At 49.9% G+C, this 18,359-nt stretch overlaps 10 protein-coding genes across 10 annotated transcripts; 5 read left to right on the plus strand and 5 right to left on the minus strand.

Annotated features, from left to right (window-relative positions):
* Nucleotides 1-410: 410 nt before the first annotated feature.
* N7517_004684 (glycosyltransferase family 31 protein) lies at nucleotides 411-1,823 on the minus strand (the record flags this gene model as incomplete). The annotated part of the gene is made up of 2 exons (XM_056722414.1): nucleotides 411-740; nucleotides 816-1,823. 2 exons carry the CDS (start codon nucleotides 1,821-1,823, stop codon nucleotides 411-413), a joined length of 1,338 nt encoding a protein of 445 aa, XP_056578664.1.
* Nucleotides 1,824-2,429: 606 nt separating this feature from the next.
* On the minus strand, nucleotides 2,430-3,631 carry N7517_004685 (phosphopantothenate--cysteine ligase CAB2; the record flags this gene model as incomplete). The annotated part of the gene is made up of 2 exons (XM_056722415.1): nucleotides 2,430-3,305; nucleotides 3,359-3,631. The coding sequence occupies 2 exons, from the start codon at nucleotides 3,629-3,631 to the stop codon at nucleotides 2,430-2,432; spliced, it is 1,149 nt and encodes a 382-aa protein (XP_056578665.1).
* Nucleotides 3,632-4,157: 526 nt separating this feature from the next.
* Nucleotides 4,158-5,730, minus strand: N7517_004686 (uncharacterized protein; the record flags this gene model as incomplete). Its single annotated transcript, XM_056722416.1, has 6 exons — nucleotides 4,158-4,999; nucleotides 5,081-5,134; nucleotides 5,188-5,384; nucleotides 5,445-5,454; nucleotides 5,520-5,592; nucleotides 5,692-5,730. The coding sequence occupies 6 exons, from the start codon at nucleotides 5,728-5,730 to the stop codon at nucleotides 4,158-4,160; spliced, it is 1,215 nt and encodes a 404-aa protein (XP_056578666.1).
* A 749-nt stretch (nucleotides 5,731-6,479) lies between these two features.
* Nucleotides 6,480-7,358, plus strand: N7517_004687 (putative esterase/lipase; the record flags this gene model as incomplete). The annotated part of the gene is made up of 1 exon (XM_056722417.1): nucleotides 6,480-7,358. One exon carries the CDS (start codon nucleotides 6,480-6,482, stop codon nucleotides 7,356-7,358), a length of 879 nt encoding a protein of 292 aa, XP_056578667.1.
* Nucleotides 7,359-7,990: 632 nt separating this feature from the next.
* N7517_004688 (uncharacterized protein) lies at nucleotides 7,991-9,685 on the plus strand (the record flags this gene model as incomplete). The annotated part of the gene is made up of 2 exons (XM_056722418.1): nucleotides 7,991-8,926; nucleotides 8,981-9,685. The coding sequence occupies 2 exons, from the start codon at nucleotides 7,991-7,993 to the stop codon at nucleotides 9,683-9,685; spliced, it is 1,641 nt and encodes a 546-aa protein (XP_056578668.1).
* A 289-nt stretch (nucleotides 9,686-9,974) lies between these two features.
* Nucleotides 9,975-11,045, minus strand: N7517_004689 (uncharacterized protein; the record flags this gene model as incomplete). The annotated part of the gene is made up of 2 exons (XM_056722419.1): nucleotides 9,975-10,903; nucleotides 10,958-11,045. The coding sequence occupies 2 exons, from the start codon at nucleotides 11,043-11,045 to the stop codon at nucleotides 9,975-9,977; spliced, it is 1,017 nt and encodes a 338-aa protein (XP_056578669.1).
* A 776-nt stretch (nucleotides 11,046-11,821) lies between these two features.
* N7517_004690 (SD08430p) lies at nucleotides 11,822-13,612 on the plus strand (the record flags this gene model as incomplete). Its single annotated transcript, XM_056722420.1, has 2 exons — nucleotides 11,822-13,212; nucleotides 13,267-13,612. 2 exons carry the CDS (start codon nucleotides 11,822-11,824, stop codon nucleotides 13,610-13,612), a joined length of 1,737 nt encoding a protein of 578 aa, XP_056578670.1.
* Nucleotides 13,613-15,149: 1,537 nt separating this feature from the next.
* On the plus strand, nucleotides 15,150-15,569 carry N7517_004691 (ankyrin repeat domain-containing protein; the record flags this gene model as incomplete). Its single annotated transcript, XM_056722421.1, has 1 exon — nucleotides 15,150-15,569. The coding sequence occupies one exon, from the start codon at nucleotides 15,150-15,152 to the stop codon at nucleotides 15,567-15,569; it is 420 nt and encodes a 139-aa protein (XP_056578671.1).
* A 1,829-nt stretch (nucleotides 15,570-17,398) lies between these two features.
* Nucleotides 17,399-17,912, plus strand: N7517_004692 (uncharacterized protein; the record flags this gene model as incomplete). Its single annotated transcript, XM_056722422.1, has 2 exons — nucleotides 17,399-17,500; nucleotides 17,550-17,912. The coding sequence occupies 2 exons, from the start codon at nucleotides 17,399-17,401 to the stop codon at nucleotides 17,910-17,912; spliced, it is 465 nt and encodes a 154-aa protein (XP_056578672.1).
* A 236-nt stretch (nucleotides 17,913-18,148) lies between these two features.
* N7517_004693 (uncharacterized protein) lies at nucleotides 18,149-18,355 on the minus strand (the record flags this gene model as incomplete). The annotated part of the gene is made up of 1 exon (XM_056722423.1): nucleotides 18,149-18,355. One exon carries the CDS (start codon nucleotides 18,353-18,355, stop codon nucleotides 18,149-18,151), a length of 207 nt encoding a protein of 68 aa, XP_056578673.1.
* Between the last annotated feature and the right edge of the window lie 4 nt (nucleotides 18,356-18,359).

The raw sequence follows: 18,359 nt of genomic DNA on the forward strand, positions 1-18,359 counted from the left end.
ACCAGTGAATGAATGATAGAAGAAACAATGCTTGCGATTCCACTAAACCGAAATGGGAATGTGACCAAGCATGTCAAAATGTGTATTGAGCGATCAAGCAAGTATATAAAAGGGTTCAACCAACACCAACGCCAGGAGCACAGCTTGTCTATTCAAGCTAATGATCAGCCACAGAACACAGAATATGGTAGTACAGGAACACGGGAGGAAAGAAAAAAACCAAAGTTCTCCAGACCGAGCCCAAATAACTCGGCATGCTCCAAACCCAAGCAATCGCCAGAGCATTCCGCTCTTGATGCAAGCAATAGCAAATCAAATAAAAACATAGATAGCAAAAACAACAACATATTGTAGCACGATTTTCCCAAAAGAGCAAAAGCAATATCAATATCCAAGCACGGTTAGACTTCTCAATCCCCGAAATCAGGCTTCCGACACAACCCTTGCTTCTCCGTCATAGCGCGAATCCGAGTTGTGATCCAAGCAGACGTCGCATCGCCGCCCGGAACGGCATGTCCGAGACGTGGATTGAGACCCGTGAAGCATTTATCTTCGCGGAAGGCAAATTGGACACATGTTTTCTGCGTCTCGCAGATCAAGCGACAGTCTTCGAAGGTTTTGGCGAAGGGTTGTTCGTCGCTGGCCATGTTATTCCAGTTTTGGCGGGTGGGTTGGGTGTTTATGTCTGGGGCGATGTATTCGCGGAAGAGGTCGCCGTGGAGGAGGATGCGTTTGTTTTTCTATTGGGATAGGGTTAGGAATGTTGTAATTATAATGTTATGGGATGGACGGGGAGGGAGATTGGGTTAACTCACATCACGCCAGCGCATTTGTTCGAATTTCCATAGTTTCTCGATATCACCTGGTGAGAGGTGGTGGAGGGATACGGCGATGAAACACCATGGTTTCCGGTAGAAGTCTGTAGTGAACTCGTCCAGTTCGCCTAGGTTGGAGTTTTGGAGGATCGGCCATGTGAAGTGTAGATTGACGCCTGCGTCGCTCAGGACCTTTCCGAGCACACAGTCGCCGGCCCAATGCTGGTCTGTGAATGTGTTCAGCTCGACTTCGCGCGCACTGTATTCGTCGGAGGCACGCTGTAGGGCTGGGTTTGAGAGCATGAACCCCGAGCCACCGTGGGCGAAGATGACGTCTGCGATCTGAGTTTCCGTGCCGAGATAGTGTGGTTTTGTGTTGTCGAACCGGGCCAGCCAGGTTAGGACCGTTGGCCAGGAGATGTATGTGTCTGCTTCGATGAAGATGAACCATTTCGCGTCTGGCTTGTAGCGTAGCGCTTCCTGTGCCATTGGGAGGAACTTCCATTTATCGAGTTTCCAGCCTGGGTTGTTTGGTTTTCCGATTGCGGAGTTGGCTTCGTCGGCGAAATCTTGCTGTTCAAGTCCCTTGCGGCCATATTTGAGGATGCGGTGGTAGAAGTCGAAGTCCGGGTTGTTCTTTGCGGAGGTGTCCATGTGACGGAGGACATCGTGGATTTTGACGCCTTCGATTTCTTCTTCGAAATCGGAGTAGATTACGAAGTGGGGGATGCATCGTAGGGTGGTTTTGAAGTGGATGGGGACTTTCTCGCGGGATTCTGTCACTCCGGTCTTCATTACCACGAGTACATCTTCAATGCCGGGTAAGGGTGGACAGAATGGGGCCGGTTCCCCGTTCTCATCGAGGACCGGGGGGATATCTGGTGTTGTTATGAAGTGAGGACGCCATTGGCGATTGTGACTGGAGAATGTGCCGATGTGGTAGAAGAAGAAGAAGGCAATGGCGGTTGCAACTGCAAGAAGGCGACGACTGAACCGGCGGGGGACCATCATGAGGAATATGAATACGCCGAACACAGAAGAGAGATCAATTGGTCATTTTCTTTCCTTAGCAGTGCTCAGATGAAAGACCGTTAACCGTTTTCCCCCTCTGCTGTTAACCAAAAGAGCAACGAACTGGGGAAAGGCGCTAGGATGATCGACGTTCGCTGGTTGCTGACACATCGGGGACGCGTAGGCCAGGTGGAATTTGGAGGTTTCAAATAGTTGCCCCTTGAATCAGATATTTCCTTCGGATACAATAGTTAATATAATTAAGAGATATTCCAAGGCTTCAGTTCTTCAGGGGTGAAGAGCTTCCGGGTCCCGCACGACGTCAGGATCCACTGGGATCAGCGGCAGTGCAGGGCTTCAAGGCATATTTTTGGAATATTCAAGAGCTGACAATGTGTCAGGCAGGTATATAATATGCTATTCTGTAATGATTTAGTCTGGGCTGGGATATGCACAAGACTAAAACTATTGATATGAAAGTGTGAAACATAAAAACTCCAAGGATACATAGCACTGCACGGAACCCAGCACTAATTGAATCACCTACAAGACCGACAAGACCCATTATTTTTTTTCGTATTGAATTTTACATCCCTCGAAACATCACTGCGCAGGTTGCGTCTTCTTCTCAATCATCTTCGTGTGCAGCTTAACCAACTCCGGAATAATGAGACTCTCGATCTCAATTCCATCCCGACTGCTCTCATCAATCTGCTGAGCATCCGCCTGCTCCAACGTTGTCGAATTCCCCTTCTTAGCCTCCGCCAACCCAACCAGATCCTCAACACCAGAGATACTCTTGCTGCGCCTGGTCTTGGGGACCCGGATCCAGCGCTCATGAGGCTCCTCAGGGGTAATGAAAACAACCTCCCACTTGCGCGTAGAAAGCAAGTTTCCAATCACCAGATGGTGAGAGTAGCGCTGCAGCGCAGTGCGCGCTTTGTAGACAAGCAGCGAGGGATCTGTCTCCAGTTTGAATGAGACAACCATACTTCCCTCCGGGGCCCATCCATCCACCAACTGGTGTAGGAACTTGGGCACGGGATCGAGGTTGACAACGAGCTTCTTGCTATTGGAGGAGGGCTTTTCCTCGTTCTCGCCCGTGTAGATTTCATCCGATGAGATTGCGCTGCCCTGCATGTGCGGGGGCAACTCACCAGACTGGATCTTGTGCTCTGCCATGCGACTGCGTGGAATGAAGAAATCGCTGACAGCAGCCGCAAGGTAGAAGAGCGCAGTCGGGCCAAGTGGGCGCATCAACTTCGCGATCGACCGCAGCTCGAACATGTATTCCGAGACCGTCGTGAACGGCAACAGGAGGAGACGGTTATGCTGCTTCGCGTAGCGGTATTTCCGCAGCACGCTGCGCATCTGATCTTGGTACTCGTCACGCACCATGATAGGCCCATGGCCGGGGTTGGGGAGTCCGCCGACGCCGGCGCCTCGTCCATGAAGTCTAGGAAGCAATTGGTCGAGTGGCTGTAGTGCCGCGAGTACGGGAGGAGACTGTATTGCCGGTGGAGGAAGATCACGGCGTACCCCTGCTCAAGGAAGTACTCAGCCGATGTGGCGCCTCGAGTTCCGGCGGAGAAATTGTCAATGAAGCGTACGGTTTGCGCTTCAAGTGGTACTGTTGTGCCTCCGGATGTGACGAGAACGACGCGTCTGCTTTCCTCCACGTGGAGGTCAATGAATGCGCGTGCGAGGGTTTCATGTCGGGGTAGTGCCTTTGGTGGGGGGTATTCATTGAAGTAGACGGATTCTGCTTCCGCTGGAGGCATTTCGCCGACTAATGGGGCGGCCATTGTGAATGATAGAAAGGCTTCGGGAGAAAAAGGATTGCACAACTGCGAACGGACGATCTGTCGTTCAGGTGAAATGAAGTTAATAAGATGCCGAGGGGTGCCGCTCGCTTTTAAGGACTTGGTGGGGTTTCAGGTTCTTTGATACCTGTCAGCTCTCCACGATTGACCGAGAGTCTCGTTTATTCAAAATATCGAGTTTTTCTTTGTGTTGTACATTCAACTTGCGTTTTCAAAGGGAACTGGATAGCTAGGTTGAGCTACCCCTCCATCATATGGTGCGTTGAGACTGAACCTGATCCGGGACTAGCGCTCCCGTTTGACCGATCCGTGACTGTGAATACTTGGAATATCTGGGTATAGAGAGCTCCCTTACTCCCAGAAGATCAAAATGTCACTGGTGCACATCACCGACGTGCCGAGGTGCCAGTCACGTGGATGCCATATGCGGGGTGTCCCGCAAAAGCTACATCATACACATAGCTAGGTACATTTTATATGTAAAAATATATGTTGCTATGTATGAATCTCACTGCAGATACCGGCTGCGCAAGGCTTGACTGATGGTACTCATCCGACTCGCCATCCCACCATGCTGCATATTGCTTAGAAGGGCCTCCTCCAGGGCTGACTGGGTAACGCTTGCATCTGACCAGTCGATCAGTTGAAATGCAGAATCCTCGGGGTTGGGACACATACCGTCGAGATCACTGAAGCTGCTTCCCATGCTAGGGGTACCATCGCTAGTTTCGCGACCGGACGCGGTGGACTTGCGCGAATTTTGGCGTTCGGCAGTGCGCAGCGGGCTCAGTATCGATGCCCCCTCGCTGGTCCGTCTGGCTCCACCGGAGCTCATGGAGCTGGTGGATGACCCCATAGCTACTGTTGCCCTGGGGCCAGACCACTGATCGGGACGTCGCCGTTGTGCCGCTGCTCGCTCGGCATCTGAACGGAGGGTAGCGCTGAGTTCCTGGACTGGTCGCTCCCGATGGGTATGCTCGTGCTCTCGGGATAGGGGGAGGAACGCGGGGGTATCTTCTTCGTCATCCTCATCATTCCGGAGACCGGAGCGATGGGTAGAAAATTTGCCAAACCGTTTGAACCGGGGCGCACGCCTAGTGTCTTCGTCGTCGGATGCTGACTCTTCCGACGAGCTTGAGGATAGAGACTCTTCCTCGAGTGTTGGAGATCGGGGCAAAGACGCTATTGGTGGCTGTTCTCGTTTCACAGCCGAAGGCCGACGACCAAAAGAATCCCAGCGTGGTTCTTTGTCCTCAGTTGTCGGCGTGCCGATGCGTGCAGGGTCACGAGATCCACGAGTTTGATTAGTAGCCGTAGTTGATGTAAAGCTCATACGTCGGTTCTCAGGGGCTAGAATCAATGTTAAAAGCGTTCGATTCAATGGCGATATCAAAAGTTCTGCACGAAAATGGGGAGGGTTTCGGTCCATACCTCGTAGAGGAAGATCTTTCTGTTGAGATACTTGCCGTGATGGCGCCCGAGAACCTGGATGGTCAGTATTAGATAGCAGTGAATATAGAGTGAAGTACGGGATATACCTGGTACTGGCGTTTCTCTTTGTGACTGTTCACCCAGGGCCGTACTACCAGAGACAGATCCTGGAGCTGGGGAAGGAGCGTTCGACTGCGTAGTGCCGACCTTCCGCATTTGAGCCCGAACCTGCGAGAGCTGGCGATCATAAAGCCATGCCGCCTGTTGAAGAAGGAACTGCAATGTGACGTCGAAGTTCTCTGCCCTAAACTACCATGTTAGCAGTCCTTAGCTTGGAAGTGTGCTCGGGGCAGACTGCAATTACAGAGCTTTCCCTATTGTGATGTCAGTGGTGCTAAAGGAAAGCAAAGCTAGACCTGAAAAACAGAGTAATACATACAGTCTATGTCGCCTTTAGATGGCCGAGAAAGGATATCCCATAGCGCTTGGTCTTTAGATGCATTCCATTCCACCTATTGACGTCAGCGCAGGGTCACGGGGCTTAATTTGGGGAGACTTGCAGGTGGTGGGTCGACAAAGTCTCCCCTGGGAAATGGTAAGCGTATAAAGACTGTGAAATTAGTGTCGACGGGGTGGACTTTGGTGGACATCCTGTAAATTGCGTGTAGATTGCGATATTGAAAGCGAGAACACTCAGCACTCCTGTCCAGGTGAATAAGCTGTCTTTGTTTGGTTAATGAATAACAAGACTGCTGATTTTAGACACTGAAATGATTATTTTCCAGACCACTTGTGACTCCAAAAGTGAAATAGTAGATGCGATGGCATGGGTGTTGGGGAGCGTGACGACGGCAGGCGGTCGTTTTGATTGGCAGATAAGGTGCGTGGAAAGCAATGAGGCTCTGCGTGGAATTCTCCTAATGCGGGGAATTGAGAGCTAATTGATAGGAGCTTCAATACCACCACGAGCGTTGAGATATATCAACGCACTTGAGCATTCGCGTAGTTCATATTACACAGATTATAAGAACTAGAGTATTTGTAGAATAATATGGATAAAGTGCGAGTGTCAGACTTAGTACGGTCACCCCAGTCAGTTCGATTGTCAGATTGTTGGGGGAGAGTTACACTGTATGCTGCATGGGTGCCTTCAAATTCGGGCATACATATCGCCTTGTTAGTTAGTTACTAGATGTTTAAAAGAGTATTATTGGATAGATAGCATGTTATTAGAAACGAGAAATAACATAGGGTAGTCGATTTCCAGCTAGTGACTTCGGGCTAGGCACCGCAAGACGTCAGCATAGACTAGACAAGGGTGGAGATCACCAGTGGCATCCTCAAGCCCATGCCTCGGCTGAGACCCAACTTCAACATACGGCATCCTTCCAGGCCAACTATGGATAATCTCATATATTGTTATAACAAATGCTTCGCATTTATCATCCGAACATTCATGGGCTTTGGCAGAAATGTATCAGCCACTCCAGATGAAATCCGCCAAATCAAGTCCCGAGATGTCGGCCGAACGATCAAGGTTCATCTGTATCGACCGTCCAGCGCCGGCCCATGTCCTGTCCTAATCAACTTTCACGGAAGTGGCTTCGTGATACCCCTCCATGGCGGTGACGATGAGTTTTGTCGACGAATCAGTCACGAAACCAAACACACTGTCTTGGACGTCCGCTACCGTCTCGCACCAGAACACCCCTTCCCCGCAGCGCTGAACGATGTGGAAGACGCGATCAAATATGTGTTCACATGTCCAGCTGAATTCGACTTGACCCGTGTATCTATATCTGGATTTAGTGCTGGTGGTAACCTGGCGCTGGTAGCTGCTTCAAGCCTCTTCCCTCGCGATACCTTCCGCTCCCTGATATCGATTTATCCTGTGACCGATCTCACCCCTGATCCTGCTTCGAAGATCGCCCCGGCCCGTGGGGACTTTGTAATTCCTCTTCCTGTCATGCGCCTCTTCGACCGCTGCTATATCCCCTCATCCGTCGACAAGCGGGATCCGCGAATTTCACCGCTCTATGCACAGGTGGATCGATTCCCACGACGTGTCCTTATAATCACCGTTGATGGCGATACACTTGCACTTGAGGGAGAGGAATTGGCCCGGAGAATCAAGACATTGGATGACCGACATGTGGTCAGCGAGCGCATGCCAGGGTGTAGTCATGGATGGGATAAGAGCACGAGGGTGGGAACACCGCAATACCAAGCGAAAGAGCGGGCATATCAACTGGCATTTGACATGTTGAACGGGAGCTAGTCTTATATTCCACCTAGTTTTCTCCTGATATCTCCTGTTCCTGGCCTGATCTATGGCATGATGCATAGTGGAACCGAGGCTATTCCAATAAGCCCTAAGCCCTACCTTCCCCATATGGTCGAGCTTCAAGGGATGTGACCCAGGCATCAAATGTATAGAGTTGGGAAATGCGCGTTGGCGCAAGACTATACAAATGCCGAGATGTTTAATTTGTGCAATGATAGAACAGTATTTCTGGGGACTATACTATATAATTTAACTCACTAGTATATAAACGGTTATAGCTTAACCAATCCAATATAAAACCCTCTTAAGCTTAGCCCGTTTCAAAACTCCATTGTCCCGGAAGGGATTGCGTCAGGGCCACTCGTGGGTCTTTGATTATTTTTTATTACTAGAAATTGCCTAAAACGAAAAAAATCATGAGGAAACCCAAAGGGCGTGATTGTTTCCCCTTTCTACTTTCTGGCCCCTTATTGCTTTGACCCTCTTAACTTCTACTCTCATCCTGGAACTCCCTTGGATGCCGTCATAGAACACATCTTGTCCATGTGGACGAGTATTATTCTTAGCTGACTTTGCCTATGTGCGCCCGCTGGTTAGGCGCCACATACCTCGTATAACTTGTACATATGGAGTCGAGCACCGAGGCCATCTTCGATGAGGCCCAATATCGCGCCCATGTCCTCCACCACCCCTCACCCGAATCCGAAGCAGCGCAGGCGCGACATCTAGCTGAAGAAGCTCAACAACTAGGCCTGCAAGTGCCAGAGATTCCAAAATCGGCGCCACTAGCCTCGATTGCCTCAGGAATGGTCGATCTTACCTCCCCAGTCCTGTCTTCTGGATCGTCCACCGATCGGAATTCCGCGTGCGGCTCCGTCACCCCGTCCCACGACCCATCCTCCCCGGTCTCATCCGTGCTCGATCAGATCGTTGCGTCGCTGTCGGATGTCACACTTGCGTCGGATCGCATTAAGGCAGGCAGTACGCGATCGCTGGCTTCGCTGTCTACGCGCCCGACTTCGTTTTGCTCTAGTGAGGGGAAAACGGGCCTTACCGGGCACGGATACAATGATCCATTCGAGGCCAAGTCGCATCGGCATTCAATTCTCAGCGTCGCCTCTGCCGACAAGAAGGAGAAGCGACGGAGCAGCCTGAAGTCTGCCATTGGGAGAATCCATTTCCGCAAGAAGCGCACGTCCTCGGCCCTTGTCTTGCCCTCGGATCCGCGCATGAATGTATCCACCGGCGACAAAGGCGTTGAACACGTTTTCTTCGAACCTAAACCAGAACCTAATAATGCTGCCCATGAGAATGCCCCACCCCATGCGAGAACCGAGGCTTCACTTCCTAGGTTGGCAATTCCTTTGTTCAGCAAAGAGATGCTACAAAGAAGTCTGGACGATCCGGAGCTAAGTGAGGTGCACGAGCGGCATCGGATGGAAAGGAGCCGACATCTCGCCTTCCAAGACGCCGCTTTAAGTACCCTCCGGCGTCGGCACCAGACCGCTCTCTCAGAGCAGCAGTCTGACAACCAGCGCCAGGAGGAAGAGAAACGCGAGAAGGTTCGCTTTACAAAATTCAGTTATTTGTCTCTAAGCTAACAAGTGATTGTACAGAACATCGAAGCCATAGCCCAAATCGAGGAGCGACAGCTAGCGGTGGAAATCGAACAGCAACGCGAGTTCGATCGAGCCAAAATCAACTCGCGCACTCGCATCAAGCATATGGAGGGGTTCCTCCGCAATACCAGCCCACCGCCATCCCCCGCCGGAACATCGACCAGAACATCGACCAGAACATCGACCAGAACTTCGACCGGAACTGAACGATGCTCGGAATCATTCTCGGAATCCGAGTTTACTCCCCCAGCCCGTGTGTTCACTCGCCAACACATGGAGCAGCTAGAACAACAATACCACTCCCACAAAAGCATGGACCAGCTCCACGAAGCCCGAATCAAAGTCCTCCGTGATCGCCAAGAAGTTAAGCTGCAGGAAGCCACGGCGCGTATGGAAAAAGAATTGGACGAAATGTGTAACCGACATCTCCAGGTGGTTGCTACCTTACAAGCCGAGCACCAACGAGAGGAAGCCTCCCTCATGCAAGCCTTGGATACGAAGAAGAAAACATTGCGGCACCGCTGGCATTTGGAAGAGGCTGTCCTACGTCGGCATCTCGAGGTGCGGCATGGCCAATCATATGGTCCTTTGCCGACTCTCACCTTCACAACCCCCAACACCCCCAGTGTTGCAGACCACTCACCACTCGAAACTTCAACCCCAGATACAATCCATCCCAGCCAGGATTGTAGGGCTCTTTGAATTGGAGACGATGACACGACATCTACTCAATATACCCTTTTAATCGCTTCTATCCCTGTCATGCCCCTTACCCCTATTGTAATAATTTTGGTCTGCTTTTGGATCAACTGGTCACCTATACATACACGCCTTGCGGCTTTTTGGTCTCATGATAGCATATCATTTGGTAGGGACCATTACATAGACATACCAAGCCTGTTTATAATTTAGCTGCAATGAAATTGAAATTCGAATTAAACATTTAGCATTGGGGTATCTCTTGCTGAAAAACGAAACAAAACAAAACACTTCATGCCCGCGGTGATCCCGACAACACATCCACCCTCAATCTATCCAAAACCGTCTCAACTCTCCCACCACCACCAGTAATCGCATCCTCAATCTTCTTATCCCGACCCTCATCACCAATAACAACAGCCCGCTCCACAACCCCATTATTAGACAACTTAAACCGTCCAACCCGACCATCAACCCACTCAACTCGCACATACCGCGTCTCCAACGAAACACCAGCCAAAAAAACAATCCCCGTATCCCGATCCGGCGAAACATCAAACGGCAAAGACCCCCCACCCTCACCAACAAGACCCAATTTCTCACGCAGGAACTCAACCGCATCAACACGCATATTCCAAGCAACAAGCTCCCTCCGAAGCTCACGCACAAACCCCCGCAAATCTTGTTTCCGGACACGGCTGCTGTTCTTCCATGGCTTCGCGGGGTCGGCCTCATCAGCAGATGAACCCCCTTCCGTATTCCCATCTCCATTGGCCCGTGTTCCACCAGGCCGCGGTAGATAGACACTCTCCAGCTTCGCGATTGAGATAAATCCCGGCACGGTGTGTCGATACACCCTCAACATCTTTGTAGAACCTGAACTGGGACTGGGAACGCGCCGCTCTGATTGGAGGAGGATGTAGTATGGTTTTGCGAAGCGGCCGTTACGCGCGCATACCTCGATGCGCACGCCGAGGAGGGGTGTGGTTGGCGCTGTTGGGGATGGGTCTTTGAATGGGAAGGCTGTTGCGCCGAAAGCTATGCGGTGGTGGTTTGAGGTGGCGTGTGCGCCGGCGGCGTGGACGAGGGGGGAAATTGTTGTTAGGGGGTCGGTTGGAGTTGCTGTGGTGGGTTTGGGTTGTTTACGGAGGAGTTTTTGGATTGGGTCGGTTGTTAGGAGGCTGGATGCAAGAATGCGCTTGTGTTTTTGGAGGTTTTGGACTTGGTTTAGGTTAGCTGTGAGATTTGGATTTGAATTTCGGTTTGGGTGCTTACTTTCTGCGCGGATTGAGGCGATCTCTGTGTCTAGTTCTTCTTCTTCTGGGTCTGGTGATGCGGGGACGCGAGATGTGCTTGTCGTCATTTTGGATGGTTCAAGGTTGATTTAGGGAGCTGTGCAGGGTTCTCGGGATGATTATGCGTATTTGAATTTCTCTCACAAGGAACGTTGTCGTAGAAGCTAAGTCAGATATATAGAGGAGGAATTGGAGATTGGAGTTGTTTATTCGTGACACGTGATCACATTAACATCTGACGCGATCAGATGTCCAGGTGGGCTCAGGCGAAATTATTTTATGCGAGATCTGAACGCCTGGGCAGATCCTGATAGTAGACTAAGCCTCAATGGTGTCTAGGCTGAGGGTTTCCTTGGACTATGGAGTAGATTGGTCTGATATTAATCTGATATGGATGCTTAACCCTGCCCACTGTGTTGATATGATCTCATAGTACATTAAGTGCTATGTGTGTAACAAATAGAGACAATACATATGGAGATCAAATTCAGATGCATTTCCATGACCATGTCCATAACCACGTTCAAGCATTTTTATATAAAAAGATTAAAATAGATAACTCCCCCGGCACCCCGGATCTGCACAGCCAAGAGGCCAGCTTGCCTCATGCTTTTTGTCATCCGGTTCGATCCCCCACCAAACATCCATGAGGTTTCTTTCTTTTCATATCCCTCATTCACTCCTTCATTCTCAGATTCATAGGGTATTTGAACCTGGCCCCTTCAAACCTGAACCCTCGATCCATCCCTTTCATTATTCAATATCATAATACCAACTTCAGTCCTCGATCCAATCAGGACGAAGTTGACGAAGGCGATCTCTCCCTACCATAACATAGCATTCAATGACACGCAAGAACGCGACCCTCTCGAAGCGCCGCTCCAAACCCAACCTAAAAGTTGCTACCGGGTCAAACGGACGTGCGAATGGCAAGATGAATAACAGCATCGAAATGCGCAGGAGGGACACGCCCTCCTCCGAGACCTCTGCCGAAAGAACAGCACAACTTATGTCAAGACCTTCCTTCTCCCTCGATAACGAGCCCGTTGTGCCTCAAACTCCGATCCAGACAAATACAACTTTCCACAACCTGCCGCGCAGTGACCGACGCAACTTCCTACTGCTAGTTTTGTTATACTTCCTCCAAGGAATCCCCATGGGCCTAGCCACCGGCTCCGTACCCTTCCTGCTCAAGCCCTACCTCTCATACGGCCAGATTGGAATCTTCTCGCTCGCCTCATACCCATACTCCCTGAAATTGTTTTGGAGTCCTATCGTCGATGCTGTGTGGAGCACGCGCTTTGGTCGGCGAAAGAGCTGGATCACCCCCGTGCAGGTCATTGCCGGATTGGCTATGATCTATATGGGTGGCCATATCGAGAATATGATGGTCCAGGCCGGCGCGGATAATGGTGCGGGCGTCTGGAAATTCACATACTGGTGGTTTATGTTGGTGCTTTTCTGTGCCACCCAGGATATTGCTGTGGATGGATGGGCTATCACTTTGATGTCCCCGCCTAACATTTCCTACGCCTCAACCGCCCAAACCGTCGGATTGACAGCGGGCCATTTCCTGTCCTACACTGTCTTTTTGGCTTTCAACTCGAAGGACTTTGCAAACAGATGGTTCCGAACCATCCCCGGCGAGGGCGGTTTGCTCTCCCTTGGCACTTATCTGAACTTCTGGGGCTGGGCTTATCTGATCGTGACATGTGGTCTGGCCTTCCTCAAGAAGGAAGAACGCACAAAGGAACGGGACAGCATTATGGATGTGTATAAAAGCATGTGGAGCGTTTTGAAGTTGAAGAACATCCAGACCATCATTCTGATTCATCTCATTGCCAAGATCGGCTTCCAGGCCAATGACGGAGTCACTAGTCTCAAGCTCCTGGACAAGGGCTTTGGCCAAGACAACATGGCCCTGGTTGTGTTGATCGACTTCCCTTTTGAGATCATGCTGGGCTACTATGCCGGCCAGTGGTCAACTAATTACGGAGCAATGCGCCTCTGGGGCTGGGCCTTTATTGGACGACTGGCAGCCGCAGTGCTCGCTCAATTTACCGTCATGATCTACCCCACTGCCACCGAAGTGCCACTGTGGTACATGGTCACAGTAATTGGCGAGCATGTCCTGTCAACATTCATGAACACGGTCATGTTCGTCGCCATCTCGGCCTTCCACGCCCGCATCGCCGACCCAGCAATTGGCGGGACGTACATGACACTCCTTGCCACGTAAGTCCTACTATCTACCTTCTACCTTACATAATAGCTAACATATCCCCCTAGTGTGTGCAACCTTGGTGGAACATTCCCCCGCATCTTCGTCCTCAAACTAGTCGACATGTTTACAGAAGCAACATGTCTTCCCCCAGCCATCGCCCCGGCCGCCGACTCCCTCAAAGACGCTCTCATCACGACGTCATTCTCCTGTGCCCTCGAGCCAGAGAAGAACCGTTGCATCAATGGCGGTGGTACCTGCCGCATCGACCGTGACGGGTACTATATGACCAACATGCTTTGTGTGCTCATTGGCACAATCACATTCATTATGTTTATCAAACCAGCTGCGCAGAAGCTGCAGGACTTGCCTCTCCGGGCTTGGCGGTTGACGTCTAATCCCCAGCGGGAGTGATACACTTCATCCACTGTGGTTCTTGGTGTCTCGTGACGGCCTATAATGTCTTTGTATACTCTCTGTGTGGGATATTCTATAGATTGAATAAATAAATAATTTAGACGCACTTGGCATTCTTCTTAGCACATTGATCTGTTTAACTAGGCTACGCGTAGACACAGATTCACGTCACAAAATATATCAAATGAGCTTCTAGGTCTCCTATTGTGGAACAACCTCAATGGTCAGCTCAAATTTATCTAGTTTTTATTTCCAAAAAAACTAGTCGCCTGCTTATTTGCCCTTGGGTCTTCTCGGTAGTCTTCAAATGTTCTCAGGAATTTCTTAGTCCGATAGAGGACCATCGTTTGCATGTTTGCTCAGCCTTCCCTCTCTATGCTCAACATGAAGTGATGTGGCAATTCCTCGTGATGCATCGCGCCACCCTAGCCCCTATTCAACTTATGCACTTGAATATGTTCGAAACGAATTTTACAACGTGATCTCAATGTTGTCAATCTATCTCCGATTACCAACTTCCTACATGCCACATATCCAAGAACAACCCCCTTTGATGGCAATCCAACTGCTAGTATTGAGAGACACCTCACAAGTCTCCCAAGGCACACATCAAATACTCTCATGATTCCTATCCTCATCAGCACTGCTGGCTGGTCCAGGAGCTCTAAGTCAACCGGGAAAAGCAAATATGGTCCCCTTATTATCTCAGTCCATTCCCGTTGAAGGATACCCTGGAATTGCTGCACAAGATATCGACCACATTGGTAACTTCCCATCGAACTTTTATCTCTTGCAAAGGGTTCTATGCACCGTCGTTTATTCAGACAGACACCATAGAGAATTCCGCTTGCACCGAGCTATTTGAACTCACCTCCTTTCGACCCTCCCGTTCTCACAAAACGTGCTATACCTGTCACCGTTCCTCCCACATACTCCACTGAAGAGTGCTACTTACTTCGTACTATCTGAGGTGGATCCCTCTACCAAAGAGAAATTCGGGCTCACCTCTGAGGTCATGGGGGCGGATTTGACTACTAAGGTGGCGGCCCTCGAGTGTCAGCTTAACAAGACAGCGATTGAATGACTTCGAAAATTTACGGTCTTCGACTTCAGTCATTCATGTCCCACCAGTGCCTTCTCTCGGCACAACATATTCGTCACATTCCACAATTACCAGTATTGCATTGGGGAAGCAGAGAAACTCGACGGACTGCGCCTAGATTACCGGGGTGCAAAGATGACCCGGGCTAATACCCAATATACCATGCTAGGTCTCGGGCTTAACTCGACACCGCACTCGTCGGACTGGTGTAGCCTGTTAGCTTCCGGTTGCGAGATCTCGAAGCGGTGAAGGACAACCCTTGAGGGATAGCTGTTTGGGATTCTTGGCAGTTGTTAAGGAGCATGTGTGATGGTACAAGTGACTTGGCAATGTATCTATTGAGCCATATTCAAAATGGTAGCCAGATCAGCCTTTAGTCATTACGGTTCGAAGACCCGTTCTTTTTTGCATTTGTCATGTTACTTCTGAAGCATGGCGCGGACGCCGGGATTGATGAATGCTACGAGAGACTCCCTGCTATTCACTGGGCTGCCAGGTCTGGCAATTCAACCCTTGTTAAGCTCCGGATCCCGGGCTGACTCAACTCCCGAGGGTATCCCAGGAAAGCAAACACCACCTTTGCACGTATGCCTGATGACAAGGGATGATCTAGGTGTTGTTCAGGTACTTCTTGGCGCGGGTGCCTCTGTATCTGCTCAACGGGTGGATGGGCGTTCGGCTTTGCATCTGGCATCCAATCATCCTCCTCAGCTTGCAATGATGCTGATTCAGGCCGGAGCGGATGTCAATGCAAGGTCCGAGAATGGCTGCACACCATTTCATGATGCAGCCACTGCCGGAAACTTGGGGGTAATCGAGCTGCTACTTGAAATCACTCCAGGCTGGATGTAGAAAATGAGGCTTCGTCGACTCCACTTGCGCTTGCCAAACGGAATCGCTGTTTTGGCGCCGCTGGCACGCTTCGAGCTGCCGGTCGTACACCTTCCTATTTTGATTTATCACGGCTTATACAATCAACTGTCTACTGGCCTAGACACCCCGGTGATATATTCGAGGTTTATTGGATCTTACAGTTATCACGGGGGCCAGTCAAGCCTCCACACTCGATCTTGCTTCGGATTCTAGATTTGGCAAGATATTGGCTACGATCTAAAAAATCCCCCATGGACACAATGAGTTGTAATGAGGCATAATGTCAAGAACATCGGCCTTACTTGATCTCTGAGCCCATCCGAGGGTGAAAGGCCAGTCCCGTTCGTGAGATCCAGTTTGTCGTCTGGAGCCACGATCAAGAATTCAGCCTCTTTCCCAAATTTCAGGGCACTTTTGAGAAGTCCTTCACTTGGTTTGATGTCGGGTTCGAACGACCGCCGCATCCAGAGCCAATTAACAACCAACGGCAAGGAAGGTTTCCTAACCAGAAATATTCCTTCCAGCTTGAGGGAAAGACGTCATCAGACGACATATGGTCCATTAGCGTTGAAGCAGAGGAGCTGGATAGAAAATCTCCAAGCTGGTGACAGAATATCAATCATTCCTATGGCGCGACATTCTATATGGATAAACTGTAGAAGAGGCGTTCATTGAGATATTTACCACGTGCTTTGTTATGGGCCGAAGGATTAAACCGGAAAAATGAGATTAGAGCTGAATTTAAAGCGTGAGAGATAGACATAACCGATAGCTTCCGAAATTCTTCACTTGCGGTGAGCAGAGACTACGTTCCTTTTGTACTAGTATCAAAAGGTCCAGACAAAGCATAAAGCTTGAGGCATTATTGTGTTGCTTAACGAACAAAAGCCTCATAGGTACCAAGTACATCAGAGATCAAATGCTCTCTTGTCCAGACATACGAAGATCTTCGCAGGCTTCTATACTTCTTTCAGCTCAACATCCCCCGTAACTCATCTCGACGTGTCGATAAATACATTGAGCCAATTACACGATGAAACAAGCAATATAACGCTCGACTTCAAGCAATCTGGAAATCTCTCAACACGCAAGTACAGGAATAAGACTGACGTGAGCAACCAAGGATTTCCATCGCCCCCATCGACTATTCAGAGAGCTACGGAGGCCATTGCCCGACCACACGGTCATCAAACCGTATACGGAATAACCGGATGAAGAATGCAAGCTCATGGCTATATTTCAGGCTGCACGTTACCCAATATCCAATCCCTGTAGTTCCTGAGCCAAACAAGCGTTCATGCGCCGTGTTCCTGAATCTATGAGAACACCACAGCTATTAAATTGGCTTATTCGCCTTTTATTCCGAGATCGGGCCCGGATGAGCCGTGGCGCTGCATATCCGATAGGACCCTTCAGGAATCAGGGTCTCGACAATGTTGCATCCAATGAAAAGCCCACAAACCTTGGCGCTTTTTCCCCGATGCCAAGAAAGGACTCATCCGAGACCCCCTCTACGGAGTACCCCGTACTAACTTTTCCTTGGTCAAGTTCTTTCAGCTGTATTGTCAGCTGCAGGTAAACGGAGTCGTCCTCGAGCCGATGGAGTCTCGACTGGATGTCGACGGATGTGATTGGAAGCGCAGGCTCCGCTTCTGCAGGTGTATTTTTGTTCTAAAATAGTCTGACTGGGATGTGGGTGGTGTTCAAAAAGAAGCAAATCTGCGCCTGTTCCTGGATATTTCAAATAAACATCTCATTCCTTGTTTCTGACCTTAATCCCACTTTTTACTCCTACCAAATACACCATAATGAAATTCCTTGCCGCGTGCTTAACGCTTGTTGGCGTCTCTCCCTGGACGGTGAACGCACTGCCCAGCCCTGAAGATCTCTCAGTCCTTGCTTACAGAGCGGTACGTCAACGAAATCAAATTTCGAGTCAAACCTGCTCACACTTTATAGTGGGACTTCCGTTTCCTTAGTGAAGCACCCCCAGTGTGCAACAGCTCCGTGAACAATATCCAATACTCCATTCTGCACTATTCTGGCGCAAAATCGCGTGACTGTCAGGCATTAAATATTGCCGAATTCAACTCAACAAACGTCAAGAGTATCTCGTGGAAGAGCCCTTCGGAGGAAGATCGGTATGATCTTTGCATGTTCAGCTCCCCTGACTGTTCTGGCGGGGAGACTGGCCTGCTAGGGAGCATTACCAATGGCTGGGATGTCTGCTATTTGTACAATGGGTTTGAGGCATGGACGATTGTTCCTAATGGGAATCCTTGTGTTCCAGTTGCGGGCGGCGATGATGAAGGGAAGAAATAGAGGAGTCTGATCTGATATTTGGGAAAGATTTTGATACTGCGTGGTAAATAGGGTGTGTATCAAACAAATGTTTATATGGTTGCACATGATGTTTGTTCAAGAGCTAAAGTACAAGAAACAAATGAATTTGTTATCAATGTATTAATGTGTAGACATCATTCCCCTAGCTTAAAGCCGTGGCTTACCGCATCTGCTCCCTCGGGAGGTATCAAAGGAATTTCGTACGAGAAGAAGTGTCAAGACTTGGATATCGTAGAGTGGATTGTAAAAGTGGAGTAAAGATCATTGGAGAGTCGCTCAGAGCTCTCTTGAGCTTCTAAAGGATAATCGACTACGCTGCAAGCCGAGGTTCCCGGTGTTATCAGGTCTGGGTATGCCGCAGCGTTACCGAGCTCCTCGTAGCGGGAGGTGAAGAGTTTGGAAAGTGCAACCCAACTCCCCATTTTG

Source organism: Penicillium concentricum, assembly GCF_028827145.1.
Source record: "Penicillium concentricum strain IBT 3081 chromosome Unknown utg000002l_segment0_segment0, whole genome shotgun sequence".
In the NCBI taxonomy this organism is placed as follows: Eukaryota; Fungi; Ascomycota; class Eurotiomycetes; order Eurotiales; family Aspergillaceae; genus Penicillium; species Penicillium concentricum.